The sequence below is a fragment of the Molothrus aeneus genome, chromosome 6, assembly GCF_037042795.1.
Source record: "Molothrus aeneus isolate 106 chromosome 6, BPBGC_Maene_1.0, whole genome shotgun sequence".
Taxonomy (NCBI): domain Eukaryota; kingdom Metazoa; phylum Chordata; class Aves; order Passeriformes; family Icteridae; genus Molothrus; species Molothrus aeneus.
The window spans coordinates 24,145,839-24,158,845 of record NC_089651.1 but is presented as its reverse complement, the minus strand read 5'-3'; the positions used below and the strand labels follow the sequence as shown (position 1 = coordinate 24,158,845).

Sequence of the window (13,007 nt, the reverse complement as noted above, 5' to 3'; positions counted from 1 at the left end):
CACACAGTACCTACAGACAAAAAGCTCATCCACAGAAGAGAGAAATTTGCTTCTCAGTACTCTCTGGAGCTCACTGATTCATTTATTACCAGTTTACTCTAGTAAGCTCAGCAAGCATCCCTTAAAAGAACCAAGCTCAGTCTCAATGTGAACTCTGCCTGCAATGCCAAACAGCAGCACTGTTCAGATAAACACTGAAGGAAAGTGCTGTTGTTTGGATGGTAGTTAGGGAGTACCATGGAATATCAAGCAGGAGAAAAAAAGTTTCACATCTTTAACTACTTTGTAATCTAAATGGTAGGGATTTTATATAGTGGCAATTTTATCAGATCCACTAGGTATATGCTAAGTGGAGCTTTAAAAGCCTTTCATCCCACCTGAAAGGAAACCTTTCCTCTGTTATTAACTCTTAATTCTCTCTCATGCATAACCTAGCATTTGTTTGCATCAGCTATCACACACCAGTATTACTCTCTTGAGAATGAACACACTCTCTTTTCCCACCCTGTGTATATCCACAGCTCCTCACACACGTTTTCTGTGACACACTTACTCAGTGTTAAAATCCAGACACTTCAGATGCTTGATTTATCATTTAATTAGCCTTATTTGGTTAGACTTGAATTTTAATTAGGGGGGAGGACAAGTTTAGGAGACAGATTACAGGTTCAGGGGTGTTAAAACTTAAGCCAAAAAACATCAAAAGGGTAAGAGGAACAACACACTCAGCTTGATTCCTCCTGAATCTTTTATGCCCTGTCTAATGAGGTAAAGCTGTTCATGCCTACATAAAGAAGAAGGCTTTGCTGGACAAACACATCATTTCTCTCTACTCCCCATAAGACTTAATAGGCCAAATACAAAAAAGCAAGGCATTACAGATGCACATTAATAAATGAGGACCTGGTCTCTTCTCTGGGCTTTTCCATAAGCCAATGCCTTTGTGCATGCCTAAAAAAAAACTACATCAAAATATGTACAGAGAGAAAAAAAAGAAACACGGGAACAAGGCAAACACTGGAAAACATGAACAGTGGTCGCAGCAGTCCAGCAGTGTAACCACTGAAACTTTTATTTTCCCTAATATCACACCAAGGGAGAATTTTACAGAAGAATATGAAGAATGAGTTTAGCAGTCTTCTAAAATTATACAGGACACCAGAAGAAAAAACATGGCAATGCCTGTTAGAAGAAAGAGTAGGCAATAAAGAGTGGCCATAACCGATGACAAGATGTGACATTCAGCTTCCTAACAGCACATGGTGTGTGCACTGAATCGCCTGTGAAAAAGATCTCAAAGACAACACAAGAAGCTTAAGTCTGATACACAGAGAGAAAGGTGTAAGGAATAAAATACTTTCTAGCTGCTTAGATTTTTTCTAGAGATATATCCAACAAACACTGTGATGCTTTATACATACATACATATATGGAGTCTGGGAGCACATGTAATTCTTATTGAGTATTTCTATTAAAAAACCCCATTATTGTAGGTGTTCTTTGATGACAGCCTAATTTAATTCTTCTGCAGATTATTTTCTGAGCCCAGTACATATAGAAACTGTAGAGAATGACAGAACAGCCAAACCGACCTTAGTGAAATTCAGCAAGGCCACTGAAAAATACTGCTGCAGTCTACCTCAAAATATTAATTCTAAATCTGAGGGAACTTCAAAAATATTCTCCCCGCCTCACTGCTGACCTAGGTTATTCAAACATAGCACCATTACAGACAGTAAATGCAGAAACAAAACTGACACATACACATGCTCTCAAAAATAAATTTTTCAGATCGTGTAGTTTATGTACTCTTTAAAAAAAGACTCCATTGGAAACAGCGTGGTCTTAAGGAGGTATACATATTTAATATATATTTAAAACACATAAACACACAGACACATATAGATGTTTATTAATAGATCCAGATGTGTTTATTTCACCTTTCACTTCTCCACCTTGTTATTTAGCTTCTCAAAGATATAACTTTACATTTGGAACTTATGATGCTACAAAAACACCCTTTAAAATGCAGTAACACTCCTTTTAATCACTTTTCAAATTTCCAACTAGTTAAAGGGACAGTTAAAAATATCCTACTAGCCCAGCACACCAGTAAGGTTTATGGAGGAAGACTCTAATCCTATCCCACTCAAACTTCTAGCTGGTACTGATCACGCCTCCATGAATCTCATTCTCTGAAAAGGACAGTGATATTTACCAGAACAAATTAACCTTCTTAGAAGAGTTTCAAAACTGGACTTTTCTTCCAAAGCTCTTTATAAACTCAAGGTACTATAGCTTCTACCACAACCTAAAACCACTTGAACTGTCACATGAAGAGCACTGCATCAGTTCTAAAATGGCTTCAAGTAGAAAAATATCTTTGACCATACCCCTTATGCTAGGAAATGACTCAGGCATTGATCCATTTTCTTACATTTTATTCTTACAAACACTTACATTTTCTTACTTCACAGTAGACATTCACAAAAGGGGAAAACAAAATTCAGACACCTAGGCAGGCCCTCCTTTTCTTTTTTAAAAGGCAGCTCTCAGAGAGCTAGAACGAGATCTTAAAATCTCTGCTCTATCAATCTGCCTCCTTTGGACAAGGCATTCCAGAAACAATCAATGGTGCACTTCCAGCAATAAAGCAGCTTTTGGCATTCAAAAATAAACCTGAATGTAATAATAGCTTTAAATTAACATTCGTAGAATATAATTTTCCTCTTTCCAGGTAAAGCAATCCCTTTCCCTACCATTTAACCAACTGCCATTTAGAAGCTTTTAAATTTATCAGCATTTCTGACAGGCAGTTGCCAAGACCTTCAGCAGCCACCTAGGTTGGTTTCCCAAGGATCTTCCCAAGCAGCATACTCCACCTTACTTTCACTTCACTACACTTTTGTTTACATCATTCCTAAGCCTTTGAATTAACTTTACAAGGCACTTTCTTCACAATAAATGGAAAAAAGCCAAACATAAGATTTCACCTCTACAGGGCTTTATCTACAGACACAGTTAGCAAGGAGTTATTTACCAACACAATTATACCATCTGGCCAATTTGCAACACAACCTTTTATTTCAGAACTTGTACTTAAGAGTATTATCTGTATAAAAATGCACATTTTTGGGTTAATGATGAGGAGAACAACCCCCACCCCCCACCTCAAACCTCACAAAACAACAAACATCCTTCAGCAACTCAAGATTTAATTTTCAGTGGTATTCCTGTACTCTTCTTTATGATGAATCCTAGTAGCCTTCAATTCACACAACTATGCAAGACGTTCCCCAAAAGGCTAAATCAGATATATTTTACACTTACTGAATTTCCTCATTCATAGCTTTCCTAAACCCATCTAAAGAAAGCTTATTTGTCATGATTTATTCTTTGAAAGTTTCCAAAGCTGCTTGCTGTTCACGATTCTATCATTTCTTCTGACAGAGTCTTTGGGTCACATTATCCCATCTGTTGCTTTCTTAATACACTAAATAGAAACTGCAAAGATCACTTCTTTCCATTTTTGATAACTGCCACATTTGCTTTTTCTAGTCCTCTGAAACACTCCCACCTCTTTTGACGATTAAGCAGCACTACAGGTGTTTCTATGCCTAATGTCAATGATTCATGACTTTTCAAAAATAATTGTCAGTATTTTGTTCTTAGTTAAGTATACATAACCTTCTGCTATGCTCTGTCTTGTACAGATACATTTATGCAATTCATGCTTCTAAGCATGTTGTTTGCTCACACTAGCTCCTAATTCCCTTTACTGCATTCAAGACTATTTGTTTTTTAATTCATTTTTCTTCAAAAGAGATTTTTAATATAGTGATACAGCTCATTTACTGTTGGACCTGTTTGCCACCTAGTGTTCTCCACCCCAAATGATTTCATGAATTCTTATGTGTTTACTTCAACGGTAATTCCTTCCTGTTTTCCTCACTTCCCCCAGACTTAACAGCATCTGCTCACTTGTTTTGCTCTTTCCCCACGGCAGATCATTAAGAAGGAGATAAGCTCAATATTAGAACCATTGCCAGAGGTTTCAGTGAGTTATACTGAAATTATGCTTTTGCATGTAAAACTTAAATGCCTTTAGACTGCATTTAGATCTTACCTGGCTGGATCTGGGTAGATTGGATGTTCCCGGGATCCTGCTCCATCATAGCGAGATAATGAAATGAGGGAAGACTCCAGCAACCTCCTAGAAAGGAAAAACAGATTACAACATCAAAGACCATTCAGGAACATCCCTCCTATATATGACCTACTTTCTGAAACATCTTAAGACTATTTCTATAGTGCAGAGAATTCTGCAACATACTGAACCACTCACTTGATGGCATAAGTGTTTTCACCACACAGGTATTCAAAGTTTTATATTGTCACTGCACAGGAGAAAGAACACCTCAGGTAAGGAAGAAGAGTGGTCCCATAGCCATTTACAAGTTCCAAGAGAAAGATGTAGATTTCACTTCTCTGGAGACAACCCATCCCAATATATCAGGTCCATAAACACTACCACTGCATTGGCCATTTGTCAAATTCTTACCTACTCAGAGGTGGCTACATATGGAATGGGCCAGGGAGCAGGGGACAAAACACACATGTTAACATGTGGACTTTAAGGGCACCACTGCTGTCTATCCATAGTAAGATCTTGAATCTTAGCCTCAGGCTCTGAAAGAGAGGTTTTCTACAAAACTACAAAAATTTAAAATGTTCTTTTCCTCTGTATTGTAATCAGCCACAGGGAGAGATACCAAATATTCACTCAAGAAAGAAATGTATGCAAATGCAGCCAGACAGCCTGAATATAGGAGAAGTGAGACTGAGTCATGAAGGCAGCAGAATCAGAAGTATATAGCAGGAATATGTCCCCCACCCTGGCTTCTACATGCACCTCTGTCTAGCTTCTGTCATAAACCAGAGGACAGCACTGTTTCAAGACTGACTCATGGCCTTTGCAGTCATTAGATTAAAACAAGAGAGATGATTTGGGGCAGGTATAGAAAGTTGAAAAAACAACTCTCACATTTATAAGATTGCTGAGTTCCCTTTCAAGTCTTTCTACCTCAGAACTCCTGCTAAATTTTGTTTTCTAGTCTGTAACTTAATGAAAGTTGTGGTTTGAAAATCAAAGGGGTCCAACACCACATCTGTTCTACTCACTCACACACACAGCTGTTGAGAAAGATTTGAATATTTAGTCCCACACTCATAATAATCCATTAGCCTTTGCAGTGCAAGACAGCAAGTATTAACACAGGAAGCAGGAAGAAGGACCAGATAAAATCCACACCCAACCTCCCATTTCTAGCCACATAAAGACAGCAGAATTCCAAATGAGATGTCTTTTTTCCTAGCAGCAGCCTACCCATCAGGATCTCAAGAAAAAATATTTACTGTCTTACAGCAATTAAAAAAAATACTTCAATTTCCATTATAGATCAAGAATACAGAAAACAGCGAGAGATTGCTTCAGTCTCCCAGTTGGAAAGGTGTGTGTCAGCTTGAGAAACTTGCTGCAAAGCACTGGGACTATGCGTAAGGCAAGAAATCCTGTCCTTTCTAGCACAAAGTTGTTTGGCAACCATTTGTCTTATTCAAGAACAGTTATTAAATCTCTCAAACTTTGAGTTTAATTAATTCTCCTGTTCCTAGGTTATTGAGTCAAAAGCTCTAATATTCAATACTGCCAGATATTATGAATACCTTGGTTACCCAAAAAGTCCTTATACTTTAATTCTGTCTTACCAAACCCTTCCTTCTGCTCCAAGTACATATGTGCAAAAAGCAGCCAATCCAGAATGAACAGTGTTACAGCTTTATGAGGTATACCTGAAGTCCTGTACCTGTGAGGTGTACAGGTATACCTATTAGTTGCATCACATATAGACTGCTTTAATTCATTCTAGGGGAAAGATAGACAGATTAAAATTAGCAGAAGGGATATTCTACCTACTCAGGCAACTGGTCCCTTCTAAACCACTGGCTCTGAGACTAGGTTACTGCCACTGCAATACCAACATGCTTTTGAGAAATCTGCTTTTCTAAGCTGCTCCAAACCAGCATTTTGCAAGCAACTTGGATATGCCAAGGCTGGAACATCCTGCCTGATCACTGGACTTAGCCAAGGAGAAAGAGCTTCCAGAACATGCAGATTCTGACAGGGTCACAACTTGAAACAGAAACAGCAGCTTCCTCCTAATGTGAGCAATGCCTATGGTGTTCTGATAATATGTACACACAAATAATCATCAAACTCACCCCTGTAAAAAGTCTTGATGCCTACACAACTACACATCCCATCTCCTTTCTATCTGCCCACTAAGTGACACAGTAAAATCAAAGCCACAAGGGAAGATGACCAGTACATGCTGCACAGCCTAGCAAACACTATTAGAAAGAAGTTTACTGGTATTGTCCCCCCATAATTGTCTTCTCACCTTTAAAAAAACTGGCAACTGCCTAAGATGACCATTGACTTTGAGGGATCACCTTCAGAAAGCATCTAGCCGCTATGCTGAAAGAAATCAAAACCCTACCAATCAGAGGACACCACAAGGGTGCAGGGGCAGGACACACATCAAAGTAACTTGGTGTGGGTCTGCCAGGAGACCCTCTGTTTGGCTTGGGAACAGCACTTTCAGGAATCTATAATTCTCACCACTACACTGCAACAGATCCTTGAAATATATATTTGAAGAGTCTTGCTATAGCAGGTACTTGGGACCTCAGATGAGAATGGGTACAGGTTACCTTGGTAACCAACAGTTGCCTGAGCCACAGGATGGCCAAGTGTCTAGGTAAAGAGACTTCCTCCAGGCTTCAACAGCCCTGTGACATTACCTGAACATGCTGCAACTCCATCCCATGCAGCAACAGAAGCTGCTACACCAGAAGGGCTCCCTTGGAAGACCAGTAGTTACTGGGTTGTAAGGAACAGGATTACAAACACTCCAATAAATACATTCCCCAGAACCCTTTCTATGCTTGCACTGTCCAAGTTGAATGGTCTCAGTTAAGATGGCCTTTCCATTAGAGCCTTCCAAGCCTGACAAAAACAAATCCAGCTCCTGCACTACCTCACACTGAGGCACACAGGCCACATACTAGGGCCACATTCAGATCATGTGGACAAAGATAATTAATTCAGTTAACAGTAACTGCTAAAAGCCAGAGCTGATTTTAAGTCTGATTAGTAGTTAATTGTCCTACAACCATGCCCTCTCAGATCACAGAGCAATGAACAGAGAGATTTAGATACACATAACAGGCAAAATATCCAAACCAAGGCAACAAGCAAGCTCATGAGATCCAGACAGACCATCTCTGCTTAATGCTCCAAAGAATAACAATACCTGTACTGTGGCAGAGTACTAAGCACACATAAAATCCATTTTCAACTAACTCGTTCTAGACTTAGCCCTTGAGTCCCAAAGTTACAAATCCAAATGCATTTAGTACTGTCAAATGGGTTCAATAATAGGTACTCTGCTAGAATAATCAAAATGTCTCATCTGTGTCACTGGTAATGTAACCTACTGTCCCTCAGGAAGGTGCAGATAAAGATTCTTAAAGTAAGTCATGCTGCATTCTGCCAAGTCTTTGGTGTTACAGTCATAGCTTCTGGCACCCAAAATCCCAAAAGAGACACAGACTATTTATTTTCAGTAAAGCCAAAGTGTAAGGTAGTCCAATAGTCCAATTCACTACCACAGTAAATGTAAGGTTGGGAGCAATTCTGCTAAGGAGGACAAACATAATCCATAGATGAAGAGAAGTAGCTCTGTTGCTGTAAACTGTTAGCCACTAAACATTTAAGTTTCCAACAGAGAAGCATGAAAAGAGAGAACAGAAACGCATATTGCTTGCATCTCCTTTTGAAACATTTCAGCAGATCATGCTTGACTCCTGAATCCTTTCTGCAGCTTACAGCAACCTCCTCCTCTCCCACATCCCCCATTTCTGCTATCCAGATATGTAACAGGCTAACACTAGGTTCTATGGAAGCAATTGCTCCACTATCTCTGTCTAGACAATATGAAATTGTCACAAATGACATATAAAGTACAATTAGCAGAGAAACTGCAATTTCTACTCTCTTCCCCCGCTTACCAGGGGAAAAAAAATCACCCATTATCAACCTCCAGGTTGTCAGTCAATCCTGCAAATGATGAAAATTAACTCTGCTCACCCTAAGAGATGCTTCTGTTCCAGCTTGCTAAATTAGAAGGAGGGGGATTGTAGTTCTTGTTGGGTTTATTTTTTTTATTAAAACTACTACAAGATACAAATTTCCTCTGTTCAGCAGCATTGAAATCTCAACTCTCTGATTAAGATCAGGCTCTTTTTCTGTCAGACACCAACAACTCTGGAACTGCTGCTCTACACTTGCTCTGTTAACTCAGGTTTGCAGCAATCACTAGCAAGGGGTAAAGGAAGCAGACTTCAAGTTACAGGACACCTGTAGGCAAGGGAGAGAGAAGGAATTCACAGATACAAGACATTATAAGCAGAAAAGGGATCATTTTCAGAAATGAAGCTGAATGCCAGAAGCTGCAGTTCAAGGGGAAAAAGGTCATGAAGCAATCTCCTCATAGCACATCAGCCACTGGACTATAACCCCATTCTCCCCATGGGGATGAGCATCACCAACAAAGCCATTTGGGACAGAGCGATTCATTTCAGCGGGCTTTGAGAAGATACTTAACTGCAGCAAATTTCACTTTTCAGTAATAGTTTCTAAGGATATGCAGCCCTACACCACATCTCAGATTTGGTGCCACAGCATGAGCGTTACTGAGTAACGCTACTCCAAGAGACACGGAGGGAAGGGTTTTCTTCCCCAAAAAGGGAGGTGTTAACAAACAGCACTGAGGTTGTTTCCTTAGAAGCAAAGGGGTGTTCAGTCAGCTGCTATCCTCCTAAGCTGCTCTACACCAACAACCAGGGCAAACCAGTAAAATGAAGCACTCTAAGGACAGCAATCACACCTACCCCTCCCCTACTCCCAGTCTTCAGATACAAGCAGAGCTTTAAAAAGAAAATTCCTAGTTATCCTTTGAAGGAAAAGTATATTGATGACTCTTGGCAGCCTCTGATTTTCCTCCCCTGGCTTTATGTCTTCCCTGAAAAGACTTTTATATTGCATACTGCCCATTTGGAGGTGAAAATTATCACACTACATATTATATCTCTTTTTCAGTCCTCCAACTTACCAGGCAGTTCTCAGTTCCCCTGAGTACTCATCCCTGCGAATGTGCTCCTGTGGTTTCTCATAAGAAGGTAAAGAATAGCAACAGTTTAAAACTAGATTCCCTTCAATCATCTTCCTCTTAGAGCCAGGCAACGCATAACCTAAAGATGATAAGAAAGCTAAAGCATGAAAACAGCTGAATGTTCTTCAGTGTCCAATAACACCAATACCCTCCCTCAAACCTTGAACTCAATTAACCGTTAATGAACCAAATTCATTCCTGGAGATCAATTATAGCCTTGATAGAAAACTATTTTAAATAAAAATCTCAAACAACCAAATGCACTGGCTTGGATATACTTTCTTTCCCTTTTCTCAGAGGAATAGGAAAAAAATATTTCAGACATCTGTACTGTGTTTCCTACTTTCAAAAAGGAAATTGAAATCACGTAAGCAGAAACCATCAAGCATTTTGTTCCATAGCTTCATTTTTCATAAAAGTTTTGTAGTCCTTGTCAAACAGCAAAACACTATTGCTCTTCACCAGTTTCATATTCAAGCTTAAAATAAAAAAGCAATCAGTATGCTGTTCTAAAGATTGCCTGAAAAAATGAGTTCTAAAATTAAGTTCTTAACATAATCTGCTCTGATACCTCTAAGCTAACATTTCTAGACTGCTTCAGCTTTCACATGGTTATGGTTGGACATATTTAGCCTGGCATCAAGACTGGATAAGACAGGTCAGAAACAGACAATCAAGAGAGAAAATATAGTCAAACAAAAGGATCAAGCTTTTCTTAAGATAGTTCTAACCATCTGCAAGAGACAAATAACCTGAAAATATCACTACTCATTAAAACCTCAACAGTCACTTTTACAGTTCGGAGTGAGCTCCTCCATTCCCTTGTTCACATCTGTGCCAAACAACTCATGCTCAGTGAGGAACTAGAGTTGGTGGCTGTCTTTCTATCCAAACCCTCTTAGGCATCCTTTTCATCACCTTTTTTTTAAGTTACTCCATACAATAAGAAGCCTTTACAACATAATTTCCTTTTTTTAGGGAAACCAAAGATGCAATATGTGATCAGAGACAACTTCCAAACACAGCCTTGTAGAACACTTTGGCCTGCTTGTGGGAAAGAACTTGTGTTAACTCTGAAGGTGCAACTAGGGACAGAGAAGACATCCTTCCCAGCTGGAGGTGCAGAGTTGTTCAGAGGAGTAAGTCTGATATAAGGCAGAAGTTATCACAGAAAGTGATTGTTTCCCCTTCACTGATTCTGGGCAAGAATCTTGTAGAAAACAAACTGGTTTTCTCAGTCAGAAAAGAGACAGCACATAAGGTCTTCAGCCAACGTGGGAAGGAGTGCAGAAAAAGGTGCACAATTACACAAAACAAGGAAGTGTCAGTAAGAGTTTGAACAGCAGAAATGAGCACTGCAAGAACTACACAGCAACTTTAGAGATCATCACAGGGAAAGAGAGTAACTTTACTGAAAATGACAGATTCTTTCGAGAAGACTCAAGGCTGCACTGTTAATCTATTACTTCACCTGCTGAAAAAGGCCATGCATCGGAACAAAACATGAATGAGCATTATGGAGAGGTCCTCATCATACAGCATCTGGGGAATGATTAGTTCATCATTTCAACAAGCAAGAGGGAACACACATCCATGACAGACATTAAAAGAGTCAGGACCAGCTACAGCAAGAAGCATTGATTAGTTTTGGCAGTGAGTCCAGCATGAAAAAAACAATGAAAGAGCTTGCACCTTCATTTTGCAGGGGCAAATCTAGAGGGACAGGAGGGGGAAAGAAATTAAAATCAGTTCAAGGTACTGCACACGCTATTTTGCTCTACAGTGGCAGTTTCACACCAGTGCTCAGGATGGGGCAGGTACCTGCACCAAGCTGAAGACAGACATCGCATTTTTCTGCCTAGACCCTTAACAACATGCCATTATACCAGAAATTCAGCTAGAGGGTATGGGTTTCTAGTTATCATAAGTTTAAAAGCATGGCCAGAACACAGCCAACACACTGAACTCCCTCAGCCTGCACACAGCTTTACTCTTCTGAGGGCTCTTCTGCCTACCTTCATCTGTACGACTCCTTCAAATTCTCCTTGTTCTGGGAGTTCCCAACACCACAGACTCTGTGGACAGCAGAAATCTCTGCTTACCCACACACACAGATCTGCGTCAGCTTCTGGGATAATTACATATAACTCATGTTTCTCCATAGGGAATTGAAGAGGAGGTGTCTTTCTTGAGGGGGCAGAAGCCATACTGTTATCTCCATAGCTTTCTAACACTATGAAAACAGAGGTCTCACCACAAATCAAGCAATCCCTTTAAAATGCTCTTGTTCACGCTGGAGTAAAAAGGAAAGTCAGGTCAACAAATGACTGCCAGGGTAGTTCAGTCACTTAGTCCAGCCTTCCCACTTCAGGAAGATGGGAATGATTTCACACTAATGCATTTCAAGCAGAAAAATGAGTCAGTTTCCTGGCAAATAAAGAACCCTGTTTATTTACAGCCTTCAGTTTCAGCAGGTGCTCTCTCAAGAAGAGCAAGGGAGGAGGTCACTTACATCATCACACAAACATCCATTTGGTGCAATCAGTTAAATATGTATGTGGAAAATGTTTAAAATGCATGCTAGCTATTCAACAGACCAGAACAGCTCAACTGGAGAAATCCAGAGTCATCACTCTTTTTCTTAGTTGTATTAATGAGTCAAATCACAGGTCTCCCTCTCTCCTCTTACTCCAGGCCCACAGATTAGATGAATGCTGCCCTACTGCAAGCTCTCCAGCCCAGATTCTCATTGTAATAAGAAGCAAATAATTTGATACTGGCTCTTTGTCTCCAGACACCACACTAAGAATTTCTAAAGAGCATGAAGAGTGAATGCACACATGAAGTACATGTAAATTGAATGCATATCTAAAAATTACAGGGTTGTATTACAATAAAAAGACACACTACAATGCCAACATCTCCAGCTCTTCCCCACAGTGAAGAAAGCTACAGAGAGCTTTTAGATGAGCAAGCAAATCTGAAACAGAAGGTCTGAGAGCCTGCCCAAAACTTGTTTCTTGGCAAAAACCAAAACCAAATTGAAACTTAGACACTGTTTTAATGTGACTTATCTGAAGCCAGACTATAAGCTCTAAAAATCACAGCTAGATAGTTTAAGCACGTCACAGACCTCCATTAATCATAAGCTGAGCATCATCCCCTAGATGAACATGAACTCAAGACACATAGGTAAAAGAACAGAAACAGAAGCAACTGTACCTGGTTAAGTGAGCCTGTCTGGACATGCTGCCACCCTGCAGCAGCTGGATCAGGTGGCTGCAGGGAAAGTATGCACAGACAACAGAGGAGACAGACACCCTAACAAAGGATGGCTTTCAAGAGCAGGAAGCTATTCACACTTCTTCCCTCTCTGTAGGAAAGTTGAGAACTCATATGTTTTATGGTATCCTCAAATAGCTATCTGTTTGAAGTCAGCTGTCTTTAAACTTCTGAGCAATGTGCGTTTATTCAAGATCTTTGGTCTACAGTCCTCTAATATACATTCCTCAAAAAAACAAACAACCCCACAAAAAAACCTGCCCAAAACAACAACAATCAACACCCACCCACCAAAATAACAAAAACAAACAACCCCCCCCCGCCCCAATCCAATAAAAACCCCATACACACACACACACACACAAAACCGTCACCAAAAAACACCAAAACCCCACCCAACTCTAGATGTCAACAGGAGCAAAAATAATAGCC

The 13,007-nt window shown here is 39.9% G+C and overlaps 1 protein-coding gene across 2 annotated transcripts in view; it reads right to left on the bottom strand.

The window, feature by feature from the left end:
* AMBRA1 (autophagy and beclin 1 regulator 1) overlaps positions 1–13,007 on the bottom strand; it is a 127,496-nt gene that overhangs the window by 90,627 nt on the left and 23,862 nt on the right. For both annotated transcript variants that reach the window (XM_066552258.1, XM_066552259.1), the window contains one exon: positions 4,127–4,213. In XM_066552258.1, the coding sequence (XP_066408355.1) occupies positions 4,127–4,213 (87 nt within the window). The remainder of the gene's footprint in view (positions 1–4,126; positions 4,214–13,007) is intronic.